Raw genomic sequence first — 23,234 nt, 5'->3', positions numbered from 1 at the left:
TATTATGTTATCGGGTCTTTGCACAGTACTTATATGAAACGTAGGAATAGAAAGAAATATTCGATATGGTGTCGGTCGAATCGTCGTACGAGGCTTTCGAGGGGTGACGTCGCGATCTATGCAAGTATGCACTACTCGTATGCATGCACGATGCACATGGGAGTGGTTTGTACAACTGAGTTTGATGTAAACGAGGTCGATGTGGGCACCGCATGTCCATTCTCCATGTGCGATTAAATGTCTCGATAGCAATAAAAGTACATTTTAATAAAAGGTATGAGTATTGTGTGTATAACAAATTAATAGTAGTCACTTCGTAAAATATATTAAATATATTAAGTCATTCAGTATATATGAGTAGGACTAGGAACGAACCGATGACCGCAGTAAGGGCGTGATCAGACTTAGATCAGATCAGAGGTTCTGCGCGGGTTAGCGGCATACGCTATAGTACAACCCGCGCAGAACACGCGCACGTCTGATCGCGCCCTAATAGTTTGACATAAATTTTGTAATATAAATACGTGTGCGGTGGCCGGTGTGCCATAACGTTAGTAAATTATGTGGGTGCAATTATTTAATTATTAGATATTAGTTAATGTTAAAAAATATAATTAAATACTATCGATTAAAATAAAAATAAATTAAATAATAATATGTGAATACGAGAGGACGGTAATATTTTCTAATAATAATAATAGATAATATTATAACAATAATAGAGCCGTCGTATGGACATAGTATGAACGACGGCCGGGGAGGGAGCCAAAGTATCTTTTTTAAATAATTATCTGCAACTGAAAAGCTCAAGTTTAAAGAAAAAAGCAGAAGGAAGAAAAGTAACATTGAGATAGACATTAGACTTAAGAACGAGAGAAGACCGGGGAAGGAAACGTATGGGTCGTTTCGATAATTTATAGAATGATCGGATGTAATGATATCGAGTCCGTTTCTCAATCCGGAGCGAATGCGAAGCGTCGGCGGCCGTCGACTGCCGCCGTGGATGTCGACAGTCGACAGTCGAACACACACCGAGTTTATGTCAGCGAAATGAGAGACGAGGCGCTCCTCCCATCGAGCGACTGGCCGAGCGGTCACATGCCGCCGCTCCAGTAAAATGCACGACGTGTTTACGTACAAATACGGTGATAGGATTACTATTCGTACGAAATCACGGTCGCGGGTCGAGTCCGATCGGGGCGATCGGCCAGTAGCGCCGACGCGAGGAGCGCGGGTGAGGTGTTACCGGCGCGGTGCTCCCAAGCCAAGCGAATAACGGAAAGGTAAATACCGAGGCCGGAGCGAGGACTCCGCGAAATAGAGTGAGGTTAGTGGAGGCGCTAGCGGGGCTGCTGGATCACCATCGGTCGGATCCGGCGCTCCCTGTCGGGATAGAACTGATACATCGGCTTCTCCTTCCGCGGGGGACGGTCGTACCCACCGATTCCGCTCTCGTAGGAGCGCGCGTGCCACAGGGCGGCCTGCGGCACGGGGTGGTAGGGCTGCAGAGGCTGCAGGGGCTGCAGCGGCAGCGGCGCGGGGTGGTGCAGGCTGTAGCGCTTGCTGGGCGCCGGCGCGTCCGCCAGACTCAGCCGCTCCGCCATGGCCGGCAGCGCGTGCTTGCCTCCCGCGCCTCCCGCCGGCGCCTTCACGAAGTTGGGAACGCGCGCGCGCAGCCCGCAGTAGTACGGATCATCTGAAACGGGGTAGTTTTAGCTAGTTAGAAATCGGGAGCGAATAGAAACATACTCGCGACATACGTCGGAGCGCCGAGGTAGCGGGGTAGACAGGCAGGTTCTAGCGCTAACGTGAGCGCTCCGACTCGAGCGCCGTCGATGTAAATATCAAGGATATGCCCAAATGTCAGCTGCCATTGTGCAAGTCGCCACGCGACCTCCGCTCCCGACCCCACAACACTAAATCCACATCAAAATATCATATTGAAATATACGTGCCCTTCATTTCATTCATTTTATCATTATTTTGTAGAGTCACTGTGTCGACGCTCCTTAGTATATTATATAAGTAATAACTAATAAGTGACTCCTAGCTTTTTGTTCGAAGATCGGACAGTATGAACTATGAGTCTATGTATCCCAGTAGAGTTAGAATTTTATTTAAATTTATTATACTTAGTCAGAATTTTTTTGCACCAGTGTTTAGATGAGGTCACAAATAGCTTAAATTCAAAAACTCTACCAAATCCGACGAGTGCGTTAGCCGCCATATTGGTTTGAAGGTCCAATCTTTTTTTAGCTATATCTGCTTTATTTTATTTTTTAAGAAAATGATAGGGACTAAATTTGTTGTAAATTTAATTTTCTACATTTTGTATTATTATAATTTTCATTGTAAAATTAATATTTACGGAGAAAATGCAAAAAACAAGTCAATATAGCTAAAAAAATATTAAACCTTCAAACCAATATGGCGGCTAACGCACACGTCGGATTTGGTCGAGTTTTTGAATTTAAGCTATTTGTGAGCTCCTTTAAACACTTTTTTTTTTAAATGGCCCCTTATATGGGACCTCTTGTTCCCCCTTCAATAAGAAGGGACAATTGTTTACTCTTTGTTATAAAATTAAACATAAAAAAGTAGTTTCACTGGTTAAACGACGAATAATTAATAAGTGTCGGTACAACTCGGCCTCCGTGAGATTCAGCAATGCCATAAAACACTCGCGCGGCGCCGCGCCGGGGCGCCGCGCGAGTGTTTTATCACTCGTGTGGCCTGTGTCGCCACACGTTACCTCCAGTAATTAACGCTCGCACTATTTTTTGTAGAATCGAGTCAATGAATGTCGGGGGCCCATTGTGCCCGCGAGTTAGTGGCGGGGCTCCGTGTAAATCGTCCCCGACCTTTAACATCGTGCTCGAATAAATTTGTTCGTAAACGAACGTTTCGCCGAGATTTTTAATGGGTTTTACATTCGATAGATCCACTTTTAAAGCGTTTATTACTAAACACTGCTAAAGGGTAACGTATTTCGAAGCGAATAATATGCCAGTCTGTTACGATAACGTAAATAACGCACTGAGTATTCGTTTCGATGCAGTCGGTCAGAATAGAAGTTTCACATCGACACGGTATCGATGTGAAACGTCTATCGATAAACATTAAACACCACAGACACCGGTGATGGGGGCGGAGTGCGGAGGTATCTCACCGTATTTCTTGTTGTCCTTGCCCTTGTCCGAGCGGCCGCGCGGGAACTGCGCGACGGGCGCGGGCGCGCGCTCGCCGGATTCGATGTCGTCGTAGTCGGGCTGGAAAAACAGAACCGGAAAAAAATATTAATCAGGTTAAACTTTAAACTCGGTCGGAGACGATATTTCATTTCGAACTACGTGTCCGTCTTCTGCGTCTTTGATTGATAGTGAATACAAAAAAGTTAATGTATTCGTGGGTGTGAAAGCGTGTCGTGCGATTCGCCCCGGGCGACCCACCTCGAGACGTCGGACATTTTTGTAAAAAGTGTTTATATAGAAATAGCGTAGGCCGGACATCAGCTATCTGGGCTAGTGAATGTCCACCGCGCGTGTACACTAGCACTCGGCGCCCGGCGACGTACAAGCTGCGAACCACCCAGGGTGACGGCGACGGCGGGCGGCGGGCGCGTCCCGGGCGCCGACACCTCCCAGTAATTTATAGATAGTCGCGCGGTGACACGTGCAGCGCACTGATAAACTCGCGATCTGTGCTGTTCGCTCAGTACATAATAAATACAGTCCATCTTCACTTTTAGATTATTTTATTCTCGTAAGGAAGATTTCCGATATGGAAATGGTAGGTAAACGATAGGTCGAGGTCCAGTAGCTCTACCATGAGTTTAAAGCTACAGTATTTATCGATAGTCGATACCGACTACGTAAATATTTAGTATGGTAAACTTTACAGCGCCTCTAGCAGTTACTTGCGGAACTAAAATCGTCATACTAAATATTTACGTAGTCGGTATCGAGTATAGATAAATACTCTAGCTTTAAACTCATGGTAGAGCTACTGGTCAGCGCAAAAAGTGAATATTAAACGTGGAATTTAATTTCTGAACCTGACATTTATGTGAAACGTAGCTCAATAATAATTATGACACTGATGAATCGATTTACCGTTTTGAGTTCAGTCAATAGATGTCGCTATGAGGCAGAATTTGGCTCCGATTAATTTTTATACTTTTAGGGTGGAGCCAAAAACGAGCGCAATATTTTGTGAGTTGTGAGTCGCAGAATTTCGGCTGGCAGAAATTCACACGAGCGTAATTTTGTGAGTAATGATTTGTATGAAAAGATACTCGTATTATTTTACGCGCCCGAAATTCTGCGACTCACAACTCACAAATTACGCTCGTTTGGCTTCACCCTTAGCGTTAGATTTTTTTATTTGCTTAGCTACGTTGAATCAATTCAAATCTGATGAGGATTTCAAAATTAAAATGCGCTGCTACTTTCACAGTTAATTAAACATACAATGTATAGGGGAGTCATACAAACCCTAAAGTTATAACTATTATCATCAGTTATTACTTAGGGTGGGTTGCACCAACTTACTTTGACTATAACTATAACTTTAACTTAAACTTTAACCATAACAAAATGTCAAATGAACTGTCAAATCTCTAGTAAAAGTCCATTATGGACACCATATTTGAGGATAACCTTAACCTTAATTATAACTACGCCTCTGGTGATACCCACCCTTAGTTTGTCTTAAAAACTTGACTTGCGTTCGTTTAAAATTGAATTTCGTTCGTTTAAACTTTAAAATATAAACTTGAACACAGTTATACACGTCGGCTACAAGGTGCTAGTAAAATAATAATTGGATACAATCATACAACAACTTCACACCACTTACAGAGTTATTACCTAATGTAATTACTAATTACAGAAACCTATTTTTAAAATAATCGAAACACGCACAACAACTAGATAATATTTTGCGGTTTCACTTCAACCCCGAGTACGACTGTTGTAATATTATTATGAAAAACTTTAGAGTGACCCATAGACCAAAGACCCCATATAGTGTCATCCAACTTGAAGTTTCGACTCTCGATATAATCGATTTCACCTCACGGGGTGTGTTCACGGGGGTAAGCTATCAGGTGTAGGCCAGCAACGCACCTGCGGCTCTTCTGATGTTGCGAGTGGCCATGGGCGACGGGAGGTGCTTTCCATCAGGTGACCCATTTGCTCGTTTGCCCCCCCCCTTATTTAATAAAGCCCCACACGACTCACCTTGGGTATGTCGGCGGGGTAGGGGTTCTCGCGCGGCGGCAGCTTGGGCGGCCTCTCGCCGCGACGCTGGCCCATCTGCATGAGCAGCTGCTCACGGGTGGCGGCCACCACGCCGTGCCCGTTGAGGCCGTTGAGGCCGGGGGGGCCGTAGCCGCCGGAGCTGCCGCTGGAGCCGGAGCCGTTGGCGTTGGAGCTGGCGATGCTGTACGGGTCCTCGTCCGGGATGGGGATGCGCGGTCTGTTCTTGATGTCCATCGGCCGCTGGACTGCTAACAGAGAGAGCGACATTAAAACGGGCGGTATCTTTGGTGGTATGGTCAGATGGCTTCTGATACGGTCTAGATATGAATGTTATAATATGTATCAGCAAATTATAATTTATATGTAATAAAAAAGTTACCACTTTTTTATTATAATTACAATATGTTATATTTTGTAATTGCGTGGTATAGTAGAATAAAGGCTAGGAAGGAGGCTAGGGAGTACCTCGTAAATATAACATTTTTGGTAAAATAATTTTTTAACAGCGCTCGTTACAAGATGTCTCTAAAAGTAGTTTTATTTCATCAATAGGTATCGTAATATTAATGCTGTATATTTATTAAAAATGCTTCGAATATTAGCCATTATTTGTCGTAAAAAGCAAATGTCAAAAAAATGTTATTGTGGGATATCCATAACAGATAGACATATTATACCAGTAACCGCGGAGTAATATATATAGCCATGTTTTATACGTGGGAGAGCCATGCTTCGGCACGAATGGGCCGGCTCGACCGGAGAAATACCACGTCCTCACAGATAACCGGCGTGCAACAGCGCTTGCGCTGTGTTTCGCCGAGTGAGTGAGTTTACCGGAGGCCCAATCCCCTACCCTATTCCCTTCCCTTCCCTACCCCATTCCCTCTTAAAAGACCGGCAACGCACTTGCAGCTCTTCTGATGTTGCGAGTGTCCATGGGCGACGGAAGTTGCTTTCCATCAGGTGACCCGTTCGCTCGTTTGCCTCCTTATTTCATAAAAAAAAATGTACAATACTTGGTACATTATTTTGATAAATCTCGTAGGGTTCAGCCTGCGTTTGCAATGTAAGCGGAAAGAAATGTAACTAATAATTAATTACGACATCACATTAGAAACCCCAACAATAACAGTATTTCTCCACTATTTAATGAATGTTATTATACCTATAACCTTTCTCTTCAATTACTCTATCTATTAAAGAAAACCGCATGCATGGAACAAAGGGACATGAGGGAAAAAAAGCGACTTGCTCGTGACATTTGCGGGTTATCATCAGAAGTACTATTAGAAACATTCTGCATCAAAATTCAAAATCTAATTTTACCAAAAATTTTTAGTACCTACCACAGAATCTATATATATATAAAGCTCAAAGGTGACTGACTGATTGACATAGTGATCTATCAACGCACAGCCCAAACCACTGGACGGATCGAGCTGAAATTTGGCACGCAGGAAGATGTTATGACGCAGGCATCCGCTAACAAAGGATTTTGATAAATTTCAACCCCAAGGGGTTCAAATAGGGGATGAAAGTTTGTATATCATAATACTTCTTAACGCGAGCGAAGCCGCGGGCAGAAGCTCGTATATTATATTAGTAGTACCAAGTGATACGAGCTATGTCGTACGTACAATTTTATAATATCTTCGTTCTAGGAACGAAGATATTATAAAATTGCATTTTCCTAGTAGTCCATTGAAATTTACATGAGCTTTGCGTTTATTAGATGACGCAATTTTATTTTTAGGACATAAAGGGCGGGTCAATAGAAGCTTAACTTCAAGTTTATGGCCTGTGGGGTCGCCACGGGTATAAGATGGCGGCCGGGGAACAAGCCCCGGCCGCCATCTTATACGCGATACTTCGGAAACTGTACCTCTTACAAAAAAATGCAAGATCATAATTTGTTGTAAATTACTTTGTCTATAAATATGTTTATATAACTTTTTAGTTTTTTTTACCATAAATATAAAATTAAAAAATGTATAAGCAAAAAGTGAGATTGTTTTTGAAGTTTTTTTGTTCTTTTAACATTGTTCTTCTTAATACATTTTACCAAGGAAAAAAATACCTCTGACCAATCTTGTAAATGATCGTTTGAGGAAAAGATCATCCGATCTCCCTCGATCTCATGAAATTTTCTGCAGATGTAAAGGAAACTGTGGAAGCATGTGTGGCTGCTGAAAAGCAGGCCAGCGGGGCTAAAATGGTCACATTTAGCAATTCCTCTCAATCAATTCAGCAAATGAATTGTCAAAACTGTCAAACTGACAAAATATGTCAAATCAGTACAAAAATACAAAAATGAATTGCAATAAGAGTTGTATTTTGCGATTTTAGAAAAATGAATCATATTATGATTCTTCAAAGCGACCATTTTAGCCCCGCTGAAATGCTCTACAGAATAGGCTGCATACATAGACTGTAAAACATTTCAGGCCTACTTTTCTACAGCCACTCATGCCAGCTAAAGAGCAGATTATTTTGCAACAAATTATGATTTTTCAAATTTTTTGAAAGAAGTTTAGGTAGTTTCCGAAATATCGCGTAAATAGTGTTGTCACCCGTTTTTTCAAGACGGCGGCCGGGGGACAAGAGTGGCGACCCCACAAACTTGAGGTTAAGCTTCTATTGACCTCCCCCACATATCCCAAAAATAAAATTGCGTCCTCTAATAAATGCAATATTCGGTCTTTAAATTGTAACATTTCAATGGACTATAAGCAATCGGTGCCAAATCAATCGAAGGATTTACTATACGTGCACGGTGCAAGTGTATCGTGTGCTTGTGCGGCGCGTTCTCCGGCATCCTGTCATCGGTGGATGACATGTTTTTTTATTTTTGTTTCTCGAATTAGTCCTTGGGTTCGGTGTGAATGACCAATTGATTGGATTGAGCTGGGAGACGGGTGCGCGGCCGAAATTAAGATAAGCTCTTCGCCGAGCGGCCGATCCCCGACGGGAGACGACGCCGCGGTCGCGTCCACGACGATTAGTATTTGATGACTCACGGCGCGTCGGTCCGGTCATTCGGGACTTAATATCTCAATTATCATTTTGATTTAGTCCGAAATTATAATTTACTTTTAAATATCTGCATGCGTTTGTATTTTTATATCTGAGTCGGATGGTCGTGACGGGCAGCTCGGATGGCAGGCACTCGCGGGTAAACGTCGTCGCTGCATTACAGTGTCTCGACTCCCGGCAACATGGCACACTATATTTTTGCTTGGCAGAAGCTAAACTTTATTATATTCATCTTCATTTTAATCTATTTCTTTGTACGTCGCAGTCCGTGTCTTAGATTTTTGTAATAGGACAAAAAGCAGAGAGGCAAAATTTCGCGAAAGAGCCGCTCAGTCGGCGGAGCACGCACGCGTAGAATTGTAGATGTTCGCGATAGCTGCAGACGAGGGCAGCATCCCGATTAGACCTGAATGTGATCGGAATACGAACGATCGTTGCAACGCCCCGAGGTTCTCAAACGAGGACAAGTTAGTAGAGTATATTTTGTTTCTGTGTAACATGTAACACATGACGTGTATCGTTCATCGTTTAATTTAAATTAAACACCGAAGTGACCAGTGAGTTAGAGACCGGCGATCTAGAGCGCGGTGCACCGCCGCGTTTGGAGCTCGGTCACGACTCCATTGACCTTTTGAACGTAATCGAACTCCATCAGACCGAAAGATTTAAATTGATTACTCTATTATAACGAATCGCCCCCACGACGATTCCGAGCAGAGCTTCGTAAAGCTCGCGAGTCGCGCTCCACCGATGGTTTCCGATTACGACGCTTTCATATTAGAACCGCCGAAACATCTAGTTTGACACGTCACTCGCGACGTGCACAGTCGCTTTGGTGTAGCGCTCTTTCGCGCGATACACCTCCTGCCTCCTGCCGGGACGAAGTGGCAAGCGATAGGCGGATAATAGAATCGGCGAGGAGATCTCGTATAACGCGATATTAGCAGATATTACAGGAGCGGCAGACGCGGAAGTGATCGCAGATACTATCTCCCGGATTTGTGGGCGCGCCGATACCGGCCGCCGGCCGCCGACCGCCGACCGCCGACCGCCGATTGCCGACACAATCACGCGGTTTCGCGCGCATTCGCCTATCATTTGTACTAAACCAATATTGGATCGAATCACGCTCTAGTGATGTTCCGTCGTCGTCGACACTATTATTGGAAACCTTATGAAATCTTTGAATTCTGATTGCAGAGTGGAACCAGTCGGTAGATTATCGGGGCTATATTATGTGCCATCGGAGATATCGATTCGCGGGATGAATGGGAGACCTAAATTTTTTGGAGTGTCAGTGTGTGCGAGGAAACTCGCACGTAGTCGGTCCCAGATGTATTAACATGTCCTATGGACTAGATCGACTAGATTCTGAGAATGTCGTAATACCCTATATGCCTCTACCCATACACGCACATATACGGCACTACGCGCAAGAGCCTTATTTTTTTTAACAATAAAAATACAAAATATACAAATGAAACTGACGTTAATTGCGTTACTTTTAACTTCAGATTTTTAATTTCTATAAAATTAGTTTGCTACGCAGTACGCTATCGACCAAAATTATTTTCGATACACCTGACGCAGCGCGGCGGGCAGCCCTAGCGCCTGAGAACATCTGTGCTCGGCTCCCGCGCGGTGAGAACCACGCCGTAATGTATTACCGCAGCATTACGCCGTTGCGCCGATAAGGAGATTGAATTATATTACGTAAACAATGATTTATCCGCACGTCTGCCGGCGGCGCGGCGGCTCCGGGGCTACGCACTCGCTGAACAACGTCGTTCTCGTCGGCAGGATCGATCGTGATCGAACAACGCTCGACGAAAGTTGAGCTCGCTTATGTCCAAAGCTTGAAGAAAGCATTGAACATAGAATACTTAAAGTGATTGCTCGGCGGCACGACGGGATCATCGGGAACCGAGTCCCAAGAGCGTCCTCGACTCCCCTGTTTCGGGTTCCTCGGAAAATTTGATGAATTTTCCGAGGAACCCGAAAATGAAGCCCATTATCGTCCAGGGCGAATGTCAATAATTACCTAGTTACGAGTTACGAGAGCGCAGCGCGGCGTGAGAGAGTTGCGTGTTAACTTGCTCGTTCGTCGTGCGGAGGTCGAGCGGACCCCGGCGCTTCACGAGCGATGACGCGGTGACCCGCCCGAAGGTGAGCTCGAAGGACTCGAGAAAGTTCAGAAAGAAACGGTCCTCGCCTTAAAGGAACTCCTGTGCGGCCCCGATACAAATCGCAACCATTGACGTGTTATTAGTGAGTATTCTGACAACATTAAAGATTACATAATAGTCCTTTGTTAGAAAATGAGGTACATTTCAGAGGACGCTAAATCGCGCAGGCCGCAGGGGAATGAGCTTAGATTAATACCGACTTATTAGTCCAGTTTGTCAGTGTCTGAAACCCGTGTTAGAAAATTTTATCAGGTGCAGCGGTCCCACGGGCAGCCGGGAGAGGTATCGCCTGCGCGGGCGGTGGGGGGGGGGGGGGGGGGGGGTCGGTAATGACGGACATTACAATAATAAATAAACGCGATGTTATTTGGAGTGTAATTTATTCTCCGCGCTGTTTTGTTGCCTCGGTGATGGACCTCACCGCTCACGTAGCAAGTTGATAGCCCTCACTCGCGTCGCTTCGATTTGTTCAACGGTTGCTTCTTATTTGATTCCTCGTCGGTGAAGCTTCCGTCCGCTATTTCCTCTATCGATGTCGGTATATACTTCAAGTTAGGATTTATTATGTGACCTCGCCTAGTACTTACAGATTTTTTTAACATATTCTTCAGTTTTATTGTATTTCCCGTTTAATATAGTATATTCGACATAAAGAATATTAGTAGAGTTCTGGACTTTTAGCTATTTATAAATAGCTAATAGCTCTGCTAATAGTCCAGAACTACGTATCTCGCATAACATTTTGCACTTGTCGTTAAGTAGCCGAAAACCATGATGGTTAAAAGGAGTCTGGGATTTGAAACATAAGGTCGACACAAAAACTGTGACATATGAACCATGTACGAAGCATTAGCATTTTTTACTCGGGTTTATTAATTTCTTGTACACATGCCGCGGCCCGCGCGCGAGCGGCCGGGCATCGCCTTATATAGCGACCGGCGAGGGTTCGCGCAGGCATTGACGTGACTGTTATGGCACTTACGATATATCAACTTCGTAATCAGGTTAGTAATGCTTTAATAGATACGACCATATTTCTGAAGTATTTTATTCTAATATACATAATATACTATACAGGCTAGGCGAATAATATTGCTACGTAATGTTGAAAAAATAATGTAACGCACATCTACGCGAATGTATTATAATATATGCATATCTAATATAATATCGGCTACGCAAATTTCCTCTAAGAGCTAAAGCCTTATAATACATTGATTTTCTTGATTTTAACAGGGCCAAAAGTTCCGAGGTTCGACGATCGGATAGAGCAGAAGGCGCGAGGAGGCGACTGACCTGGCGGCAGCTTGGACTTGAGCATGTCCATGGCGACGACGTTGACGACGAGCACCCAGACGGGGCAGTCCAGCAGCTCGGGCTCGGCGCGCACGAAGGCCACGGCGCTGAGGCACTGCGTCTCCAGGCGCCGGCGATCCGGGTACGAGCGCCGCAGCTCTCGGTTCACGTTCGACTGGAACTTCTTCATGTCGAACAGCTGGAAACAAACCATTCTATTTAATTGACCACTCACAAAAGTGTAATGTTTTCGTAGTTTTCGTTTTGAACAGCTCATTTGTTGCTGCCCGCTTGTCTGTTTATTGTAACGGTCTAAATGACGTGAGATGTGGACGGCCCCAATGCTATAATAATAATTAACACTAGGACATGTTTCCTCTCGGTGCTACCGAGGACGTCAGGGACGAGTTCGTCGCGGAGAACCTTCGCGTTAGTGTACGCCGTACGGTAGCAACGAGATCGTTTACCACTCGTCAGTGCTGTAACAGACGCGGTGAAAGCGGCGAACTATATCGAGCTGTCAAAAGCGAGCGATAAGATCGCCCGGCGCCGCGACCCGTAGACAGCCTCACTCGATGCAGATGTATGTGGTCGATGCGTTACATCACGTGAGGGGGGGGGGGATCCATAGGGGCAGCTGCTTCTGGAGTTGGGGCCTCATCTTTGGGGTTTCCCGTTTGTTTCAATATGGTAACATCATTACGTAGTCGGTTGTATCCTATAAAATCATTTGCTACAACTATGCAATAAACAGATGACATCGAAAATCGAATAGCTCGGTCCAGGATTACGGCTAAAGTGGTCGGGAGCTCCTCCTGGCCACTTTATAGCCCTACATTTTTCAACACGTTTGAAACTTGTGTATCGGCCGCACTGACGAAATCGGTTACGAAATGGTCCGCTCGAGTTCCCCGCCACAATATGACGAGTGACGTCGATGGTATCTCGCCGTCACCGCCGTAGTTGCCGCCGCGGGCCCTCGGCGCCCCCTTTCATCGTCACCACTCCCGCGGTTGCGCAACCTCCCGAATAATGGGAGCCGTGACTCGTGACTTCGATCAATAATCAGAATGCTACGGAAATATAGAAGCTAACGAGCAGGTTAATGGACTGGAACACCGCGGCGGACGGGGGGATACACCGCCGTATACGTGGACATATTCATTTGCTGGCGAAGACAGGTCATCGGGATTGTTTGAACGAAAAACTAGGATCATTTCAAATCATGTCGATCGGACCGTTTCGCAGCGCTTTGCGCTATCAATTATTGTTCACTCGAGAATCGCTGGGAACGAATGTCACACGAAAACACGACTTACGACACTCATTGTGTTCGGCCCGCCCGAGCCATGAGAATTTAAAAATCACCTTGCGATATGAATCCTTAATTATATTTAGTGGGACGTGTAGTACAATTAACGGTAGCCGGTCAAATTGAACTAATAATACCAATAATAACACAACAAACGCTTGCGACTCGGCTCCTAGACGTTACGATGTCGAACGTGGCTCGTCCCGGGAAAACTTTGGGTCGCGCCAAATCTGTTGAGTGCTAACAGAGGTCTATCGAACGGTAATATCATAGCAGTCCATTAGGCGGTTTCGCAAGCACCACCGGCACCGACAGCGGGTAATTAGGTCAGTGGAAACAATGGCCGGTTCCTGATGCGCCAGACGCCATTAATATCGCGAGTGAGAGTGTTGCGCGAGACTCTTCCGTGAGAGTATCGGTTTGTTGAACGTCGCTCGTTTGCCCGCCCGTGTCGGTATTGTATTCAAATAAATCGTCCGACCAGATCTTTGCGAAAATTCGCAGCAGCAGAAAGTAAAATGCATACGACATAGAATCGTGCAACGTTAAGACATAAAATGGATACCGTTAAGTAATAAGTAAACTGTCGGAAGCCATTTGAGTTTTACCAGCTGCACTAGTACTAGCTACCTCGAAGCTTCCCACGGAGCACCGGTCGGTACTAAATTAGTAGTATGACTTAAATTCTGCGAAACTAGCCTTCGTTTAAATGCCAGGCGGCGGGAGTCACGAGCTCACATGTCCTTTTGCCGCAGCGGCGAGGGCGAAGGTCGACCTAATGTCAGAGGTCTTGACGGTAGACGAGACGCGACGAAAGGCGACGACGACGACGACTACTGATCCTGCTGCACCACCGGACTCCTCGTACGTTGCTGTTGCCCGAGAAGAATGGACTTGAAGAATGTAAGAGAATTTTCGGGCGATCGAAACTTTTGAGTTGAAAGTGTCACGACGACATGGGAATCTCACGACGTGCAGTGTCACGGTCGTGTCATAATCGGTGACGGCCAAACGACCGACTTCGCGTCGTTTAATGACCAAAGGAATTCGAAAAAAACGTCCGAAGGTATTATTACGCGTTTTGATTATGTTTTTGTCGTTAAATCACTTCACAATTCACATAATGTAAGTTTGAGTTAATGTCCGAGCCTATTAGCGCGCAGGCCGCAGCGGCTACACTCGTGTTGGGGACTGGGGTAAAGGTTATATTATACCTATACAATATACATGTTATTTATTATAGGCACATGAATCTCGCAAATAAATTAATGTTGTTCTGCTACGGGACACTACGCGTGTTCCTATCCCCGATTTAGTTTAAACTTATTTATAAATAATTTTGTTTAAGTTTTTAGAGAAACCCTTCCAGCAATAAATCAGTACATTCGGCACCACCGACACCAGCGTGTCGTCCGTTAGAGGTCACCGTCTGAGTCTGAGCCGCCGGCCGCCGCAGTTTATAATCTAAATAAAATACTACCTGCACAGACACAGCGACCGATTAGGAAACGCCGATCCGAGCGATTTCAAAGACTGCAGCTAAAAATAAAGCAACGAAAACGAAACCTAGGAGTGACGGCAACCGGCTACGACGCCCGCAACCGTGAAATTAACCGTTGCTACATCTCACGTGGAACCGGTCGTTTTGACCGAAATAATTATATCCCGAGAGTTTTTACGCGCAATTAGTAATTACGGCCGATGGACGCGGTCCCGGCGCCGCGCGGCGTTTCCAGACCACCACAAATGAGGTGCGAATATGGCTCCTCTAAAAGGCCAATTGCGAGCGCACTCGCGCAGGCCCATCTGCGTCGAACCCCCTCATTACGGCAGGCGCCAGGCCGTGCGTGATGTACTTTACTGTCGGCATTCACGTGTCGGACTGTACATACTACTGAGTGCATGTTGTTTATTAAATGCAGCAACGTCCGTCAAGTTCAAGTCGTCCGTTGTTCGAAGAGTCAACATCCTGAGGATGCTCCGGTGTTGGGGCGAAACGCGCGTCGAGGATTTCAACCTGCGCGGTGGTGAGAGGCCTTGCACGAATTTGTTAACCTTTTTGCTTGTGTGGTGGTGCAGGTGTTTGCAGGTTCTTGCATGCGAGTGTACGAATAGCCAGAGTGGAAGAGGAGGGAGGTGCTATACGCATGCCTATGCGTACACTCACTTAAAGGTTGGGGTTTATTTCGCAGAATATTGCTAAAAATAATAACATACTAAATTTTAAGTTATGGATTTTCGCAAAGTAACGTCTGCTAGTTAATAGAATTAACTATTAAGTACTTGTGACGGCACCTACGAGCGATCAGCCGCGTTTGATGTGAAAAAACGTTTACATCGACCGCGGTTGATCGCTCGTCTGCTACTCTAGAAATGGATAAGACGAAAGTTTTTGCACAACTGCGATGTTTCATAATACTTATATAGTAAATTTATACATTAAAAATACTTTAAAAACGATTAGCGGAAAGATTTTCCTGTATATGTGAGTGAGTACCTTGAATATCTTCTCGTGCTCCAGTGCCATGCCTGGCAGCTTGGTGACGTCCTGGCCGATGGCGGACTCCTCGCCCGGGCCCGCCGTACTCTTCACGACCACGCTGCTCTTCGAGTAGCGCCGGATGAGTATGTTGCCGGCGTCGTCCATCTTGATCTTGACACCCTGCGGACGAGATGATCCCTGGTCAGTTTTACCGCAGTGGCGGGGCGGGGAGAAGGGAAGCGATCGGAGGATATCTTAAATTCTTAGGACAAAAAGATTGGCGACTGTTTGGCAACAGATTAAAAACGTAATGACATTCGTGGAGCCAAAACAGAGAAAAAAGATCGCCTCGCGCGTTCCATTAAAGTCGCAATTAAAAATAAACACGAGAATACATTTCGCCGACGGCGAATATAATGACCTACCCGGAGTCGGACACCTCGAAAAAATATATTAATATGATGTCCGACGTCGCGGCGCGTCAGTAATTACGAGCGAATATGACGCGCGGGACGGGTGACCCACTGCCGTGACGGCGCGGGTGCTGCTGCCCCACTCGGGGATTTATATGCGGGCCGCTGCCCCACATCACCCGCGGCCGGCTCGAGTTACCGCCGCGCCCGGTGACTCACCCTGCGAGTCGCGGGCTCGGATGCAGCCCTCGAAAACCTTATATCCCATCGGAGCTATAATAATATATTGTCAGCTAGCATGTGTTAAGGTTTGAACGGCATAGTCCGCTTCCCGATTATTGTCTAGTTTCAGGGGTGGTCAAAGCCTTCGAACCCTGTGACTGGTGGTTCTCATTTTATACTCAAAATCGTTAACCCACATGCATCGATATCGGTGGGCCACGTCCCTCCGGCAGAGCGGTGACAGTCTGCGGCAGGAACAGTCGGCGGCGCGGCGTGTCTCGCGGCCTCGACTGATGAATGCGCGTGCTCGTGAATATTGTAGTTACATCTAAACCATGCTCATTCAATTAAGTTGGTGTTTTTTTGGCCTTGCCGATACTGCAGTTTGGTTGATTAAGGGTTAAGTTCTGAATATTATTAATAAGATTACAAAAGTCTACTTTTCCTGGTGCTTAGTTATACAATAACTTAAATATTGCATGTCCATGCTGCAGTCCCAGAACAAATCCTACAATATTTTGAATCCTCTCGCTTCGTAACCAAAGTTTAATAGGTTAAATTTGTAATTAATGGATTTGAGAATGATCGCTGCACGCGCGTTCATAACTCATACGTGTTCATTAATTACGAAAGCGACACGCCATATCTCCTCGTGCTGCGGTTTGCTAAGAATGATGCGCGGGCGCAGACGCACATCATTTCGGGCGTCGTTTCTTTTGACCGGGCTGACCCACTTCGTCAGCTGGACCTCCGCCGTCACATTCATCAGCTCGGGATATAACTTACTCGTAACCTCCGTTACTTATTCCATTCGTGCGATATGGAAACGTAAATCGAACTGATGTCGAGTTTCGTTTTAATCGAGCGATTGAATCGTTCCGCGGCCGGAGTGACTCGAGGTCCAGTAGACGTTCGCGATGGTAGCCGATGATGATTAATATTCACTCGTATCTTTTGTTTAGATCTTGGGAAGGTCGAACCGTAATTGCCGTCGAAAAAATCGATCATCCTCGACGAATACGAAATTAAGAATGATGTAAGTCGCTAGATAACATCGCCGGCGAGTTTTTGCCGAGATTTATTAGTCGTGGTATTTTGATATGGCGCGGTTCCTCGATCACTTAACCTATGACATCAGGAGTCTAAGCGAGCCCATTGTTGTCCGCGGCTGACATATTAACAGAGTTACGTACATCCGAACGATATGACAGCGAACGATGTATTGTCCGCCTATTTTTCTTCTGAGACCTCAAAACGAGTGATATTAACGATCCGTCGATTCGAATGACTACTACGAGGACATCCATTCGACAAAAGTAAAACTTTTCACGCCTAGAAAAGCTTTAGGACCATTAGGCGTCGGGATGAAAATTGACCGAGTTTTCCAATTCAGTGACTTTTTTGTTTGTGACGCGCCGGTCCGGGCCCGGAACTCGAGTGAGTCGCGGCAGGGAAGTGACCGACGACGTGACGGGCGACGGGCGCTCTCTCATACCGCGCACGCGACCAGCCGTGCCCAATTGTACACGTGCGAGTTTTTCCGCAAACGACATCTTCATCTAGTTCTTTTCACTGGGAGAGTCACTCAAAAATCTCGTCCCGACCTCGAGTAGCGTGGGCGACCTTCGCATTCTAGATCTGGCAGTGTAGCTCGACAGCACCACGCGTGTTAGTCGTTCGATTTGTGAGCAAAAACCGGAGCGCGATTACGATTCGATACAGTTACGGAGTTTCGGGAGGTCGGCGGCGCGGCCTCCGCCCGGCCGGCCGCGCGGGGCATTAGGGAGCGGGCATTAGGCACGGGCAATAAAATGTCGATTATATTTTATCGTCTGGACCGAATGATTTGGATTACCATAATATTTCGTGTAGCCTGTAATTTGAAGCATTCGTTTTAACCTTCGATGCAGGAAGTAGTATGCATCCGATGTAAATAGACCGTTGCATCACCAGTAATGGGTGCGTTGCTCCAATCCATCGGCGCGTGTTGCAGCAGGGAAAATAAGTATTAACATAGTAATACTTTGCCCACCGTCGCTGGATATATATCTGGAAGTCCGATGCATGATGAGATGAGCACGGTTGCGAGAGTCCTAGTCTCGTAGAAGAGCATCGTAGCCGATTTAGTGTTACGTTGTTCTCTTACAAGCTTCATTAGACTTATCGTCGTATACGGCAGAGCGTTACTAATAATATTCATAACAATACTTCCAATAAGAATTCCAGTAATCGTAAGGTCGGTCCTGGCGGTCGTTCGGTTTGAGCTACTGGAGGCCTCGATCCAGCTGGGTCGCCGGTCTATCGTAAGCCTAGTCGGTTTCCTCAGCTCCGCGTTTTTGACATCCAATGATCGGTCTGATGATATCGCTTCCTCCTACTCTGTCTGTTATCGTTAGACGTTTGGACAGCTCTGCTCCGGCCCGTCATTAAAATGATTCTTGGCATTTCGATAGACGACCTTCCGCCTGATTAGGAGCCGTGCGATCGCGGTGTGCACTACGCAATACCGAGTTCGGCTAGTACTAGGGACCGACTTTTAATCTTCCCACTTGAAAAAAATCGTGCGTGCAATTACGGTACATCACGGGCACTCGGCTGATTGCGGCGGGACCGTGAGCGGTGACGCAGCAACGGCTCAATCGATCCGAATCATTGACAGCAATCATCGGGTCATTGTTGGATGACGCGGGCGGTGACGCGCTCGGGCTTCGAGTCCATCACGCTTGGAGATAGTACGTGGTCTCACTCCGCTCGAAGTTTGAATCGCATAAAAAAAATGAAATTTAAAGAACTTAAAATTTTGCTCCTGCCGAGATCATCGACGCCAAAAGTTTATAATTTTATAACACGATAAGGAACTTCTGTTAGTTTATAGTTTCATACTATTATAAATATTTACCAACGCGATTATTTATATGTTGCATTGCAATTACGAATAAATTCAGCATCAAATGATTTGTTTATACTGTATACACTACGCCTGTTCTAGCGTATTGCGAGTCTGGTTAACCTATTGACTCGAAACCTCGCCGGACCTTCTACGGACTATCGGCGCATCTGTCTAACATTCAGCTTTCATTGCAAACTTTCCTCTACAGTTCTCACAATTTACGATTGTGCCAGGTCGTCCTAGTATTATTTTGTATCATTTGCATAGGTACACAATTTTTTTACCTGATTTTTCAGATAAGAAATATGTTTAAAACCTGAGCTTTTGATAGCCTGCGTTTCTGGTGTACAACATCTCAGCTAACGACGCGGGTTCGGGGGCGGGCCGGCCGTTATTAAGGCCACATCGATCCTCGTCGTTGCAACACTCCACTTACCGTCTAATTCGGGTCGAGCTTCATCTAAACTCGTGAAGATCAAATTAAAGATTGAGTGCATTCTCTTAAAAAGGTTTTAGGCGGTGTTGCATATTCCGATTCCCTGGAAATATTTAGTACATTCATGGAACACGAAACGGCGGAGGTTCTATTAACGTAATTATTTTGTTCGTGTTTGGTCACTCCGACTGCTACTTCTTCTCTACTTTTTTCTCCTCTCGGCCCTTGCAAAGTTTTACACGGCATCGTGTTATAGATGTAGGTCTACGAAAACCTTCAAACGTCTCCTCCGTCTAACCACAGAATAGATAATAGTACAAGTAGTCTAACGTAGTTAATTTACCTGTCCTATGTGTTTTTTCAGTTCGTCTGTTTTCTGATCTCTGTGGGGGTTGTCGAAGCCGCAGAGCCCGATTCTGTAAAGATACAAACGTCGTTAATAATGTTTATCGACCGTCTCAAATCGATTCCTGTTACATTCACAACTCACAAGGCAGGTTTTACTCATACTGCCACAACTACTTTTCTCGTCACGTACGATATATTTTTATCGGATGATTTCTGCATTGGAAAATAGCCAACGAATTAGAATAAGCTATGGAAAATAACACGAAACATCTCCATCCGTCAACTCACGGACCAGCATTATACATTTTGTTCTCATGCAGGGCGCGCAGATACAGCAGACTGACAGCAGCCTGACAGCAGTCGGTAAAATATTAAACTTACTGTTTATTAGTAATACCGTTGTGTTTTATAGACATTGTCAAAATATGCTTATTGCTTAGGCATATAATGTTTAACATCTTAGTGTATATTCATAGTATCTAATTGTAAATTGTATACGAATTATTAATCTAATCGCCATGCTCCGGAGTCATGCCTAACCTATCGAACGAAATATCTATGTAAAGATCACAGACGAAGTTTATTAACCTCATTATTGTTTATTTATATGACGGAGCGAGTTCATGAATAACACGATCGAAATCGATGCAGCCCCGGGCGGAAGTCATAGAGAACGAATCGACTGTCAACGAGGGAACAGAATTGTTAGATGGAGCTATAATTATTGAGCATCGGGACCCGCCCGTCGAAGCCGGTGTGCTGCACGCCGCGCGCCGCGCTGTTCACACGTCAGGAATGCGTTTGTTATGGCCGTCACGTGCGGATCGGAATATTGTTCTCAAAACCGTCCGAGAAACGCTTGTCATTATAATGGTATAACGTTTACATAGAGAGGGGGGGGGGGGGGGGATAAATTCACGACATCATCACAATTCACAACCCGGGTCGCAACTTGTGATACTGCATATGTGTATCATATAATAAAAATCTTAAATATATGTATAGTATCAAATGTATTAAATATATTTCTGTTGTCTGGTACCCGTAACACAAGTCCTTCAGGTACTTAATTTCAATTTCAATTTCAATTTCTTTATTTGCAAAATGTGAGTTAGTACTTAAAGATGTTAGTAGATTTCACAATGGTATCATCACTTTTGCCCAACTGGGCATGCAAATGTTTAGCTTATAAACTACAATATAATAATATGAAATATTACTATTCTTACAAATTAACAAAGTATAAAATATTATATATTCCAAATGTGTTAATTAAAAGAGACTAATTTGTGCTGTATGGATATCTTATTTAAATATTACCAATTGTGAATAATAATAAATAATTAGACATAACAAAATCTATTATTATTAATCATGTTATAATTCATTATTTACTTAATTGTATTTCATGGAGAATTATTATATTTTAAAAGTCAATTTATAGGTAAGTATGGATTTTATTATGTCAATTATAGTCAATTTACAATTACAATAATTATTAATTATCAAAATATAAGAATAATAGTAAGTATGTCATACAATTCATTAAAAAATATTTTCATTTAAAAAGTCATTTACAGTATAATAGCATTTGTCAATTAAGAATTTTTTTAGATTTCTTTTAAACATATTTAAGTTTTCAATTTTTTTTATGTCCGTAGGCAATCTATTATAAATTAATGTTACCATGCCTATTACTCCCTTTTGCATAAATGTTGTATTACGGGTTATAGTCCCAACTCTTAATTTAAGTCTGTTGCTTTTAAGTTTTGGAAATATATTTATATTGGTTTTAACTAATAAGGCGCATTCAAGTATATACATGCTTGCAAGAGGGAGTATATTATATTTTTTAAAGTATGGTACACAACTTTCATTCTGTTTTAAACGAAAAACGGCCCTGAGACATCTTTTTTGTGCCTTGAAAACAAGTTCCCTATTAGATGAATTACCCCAAAAGACAACACCATATCTCAAAGAAGACATAACGTAGGCATTAAAAGCCATTAAAACAGACGATGTATGTGAGACATTATTCAGCATATAAAGAACGTATGCATATTGATGCAGCTTCTTACACAATGAGTCACAATGAGCTTTCCAATTAAGGAAAACTTAGCACGGGATCAGACTGACGTGGTGGGAAGCGTCTATAGATATTATTATATTATGTGATCGGTCGGCGAGGCTCGGCGACGTTCGGCGCCAGCTGATGACGCTTGTTTCACAACATAAATCGAAAATCAATTCCGATGAATCGATTCTTGTCGCCGATTTGTACGCTATCGGTGAAATTAATCGTAGACAAAGGAGTTCGTACGCGATTGTAGTATTGCATGTTCGCCGTAGACGTTAGTCGTTAGTCGTTACGCTCCACGGATAGGTGCGATTCTAGAAACGACGACACGATAGCAGCACACGGAATGCAAAATTAGAGATAAAGATTTTAAGTTTCAACCAATATTTGTGAAAACGAGATCACATAATATGCAATAATAATTTTAGGGGCTAATAATATTTTGATTAATGGTGTGTGGTCTTCTGCTCTGCGACGCTAACGATGAACGGCAAAAATAAGGAAAGAGCTAAGCCTGTTAGATGGAGCATGTCTCATGGCTCATGGTGATATCCCGGAGGAATAAAGTCATTACAAATTCTCGGAATGTCTGTGTATTCGGCACGTAGCGGGCTGCGAGCTAGCGGTCCGGCAACCCGACACCGCCCGCGTCGGCGCGCGGTGATAGCTCGCCCTAATTTAGGCATTCTGATGACAGCAGATAAATTATATAAGAAACTACTATATTTTTGAATTGTATATTATAACTTGCTATCCTGGCAAATGTTGTTTTGCCTGTGAAGTGTGTGACTAAATAAGTATGGCACCATGGCAACGCTCATCGCTACCCCGTCGCACAAACAATAGCCGCCGTCAGTCTCGAGTTGTAATAAATTACTATTATTTCTTCAACAAATGTACTTATCAATATAAAAAGTAGATATTGTCCAATTTTCAACCCTAGCCGATATGATCGCTAAGATTCACGAAAATCGGTAGAGCCGTTTCAGAGGTGTTCAATTACGCACACCACGACACGATAATTTTATATATTAGGTAGTCAAAGAGCGTTTGTGTGCCAAAGCCACAAATAAGGTCAATTATTTCATAAACGATGGCACATCTTGGGAGTAGGATGGCTACTTCTACATTATTTTATGACTTACAATTATGTATGTATGTTGAGTGTTGACATTGTATAATTTTAAGTTACAACATTGTAAACCTTATTTTAAAAGATTAATTTTTTCTCATTTTTTTGGTAAAAAAGTGGGCCCCGTGCGAGTTTCTTACGCCGGT

General features: G+C 44.2%; 1 protein-coding gene across 6 annotated transcripts in view; it reads right to left on the bottom strand.

Annotated features, from left to right (window-relative positions):
• The window catches only part of LOC121730509, a 137,245-nt gene that overhangs the window by 9,379 nt on the left and 104,632 nt on the right, over positions 1–23,234 (bottom strand). For 3 of the 6 annotated variants that reach the window (XM_042119583.1, XM_042119585.1, XM_042119579.1), the window contains 6 exons: positions 19,875–19,947; positions 15,586–15,750; positions 11,777–11,975; positions 5,241–5,509; positions 3,170–3,269; positions 1,442–1,696 (listed from right to left, as the gene is read on the bottom strand). In XM_042119583.1, the coding sequence (XP_041975517.1) occupies positions 1,442–1,696; positions 3,170–3,269; positions 5,241–5,509; positions 11,777–11,975; positions 15,586–15,750; positions 19,875–19,947 (1,061 nt within the window). Of the gene's footprint in view, positions 1–1,291; positions 1,697–3,169; positions 3,270–5,240; positions 5,510–11,776; positions 11,976–15,585; positions 15,751–19,874; positions 19,948–23,234 lie in introns of all 6 variants that reach the window. The other 3 variants (XM_042119584.1, XM_042119580.1, XM_042119582.1) reach the window with 3 other exon arrangements.

This window comes from Aricia agestis, chromosome 9 (assembly GCF_905147365.1).
Source record: "Aricia agestis chromosome 9, ilAriAges1.1, whole genome shotgun sequence".
Taxonomy (NCBI): Eukaryota; Metazoa; Arthropoda; class Insecta; order Lepidoptera; family Lycaenidae; genus Aricia; species Aricia agestis.
This window is presented reverse-complemented; position numbering and strand designations above follow the sequence as displayed.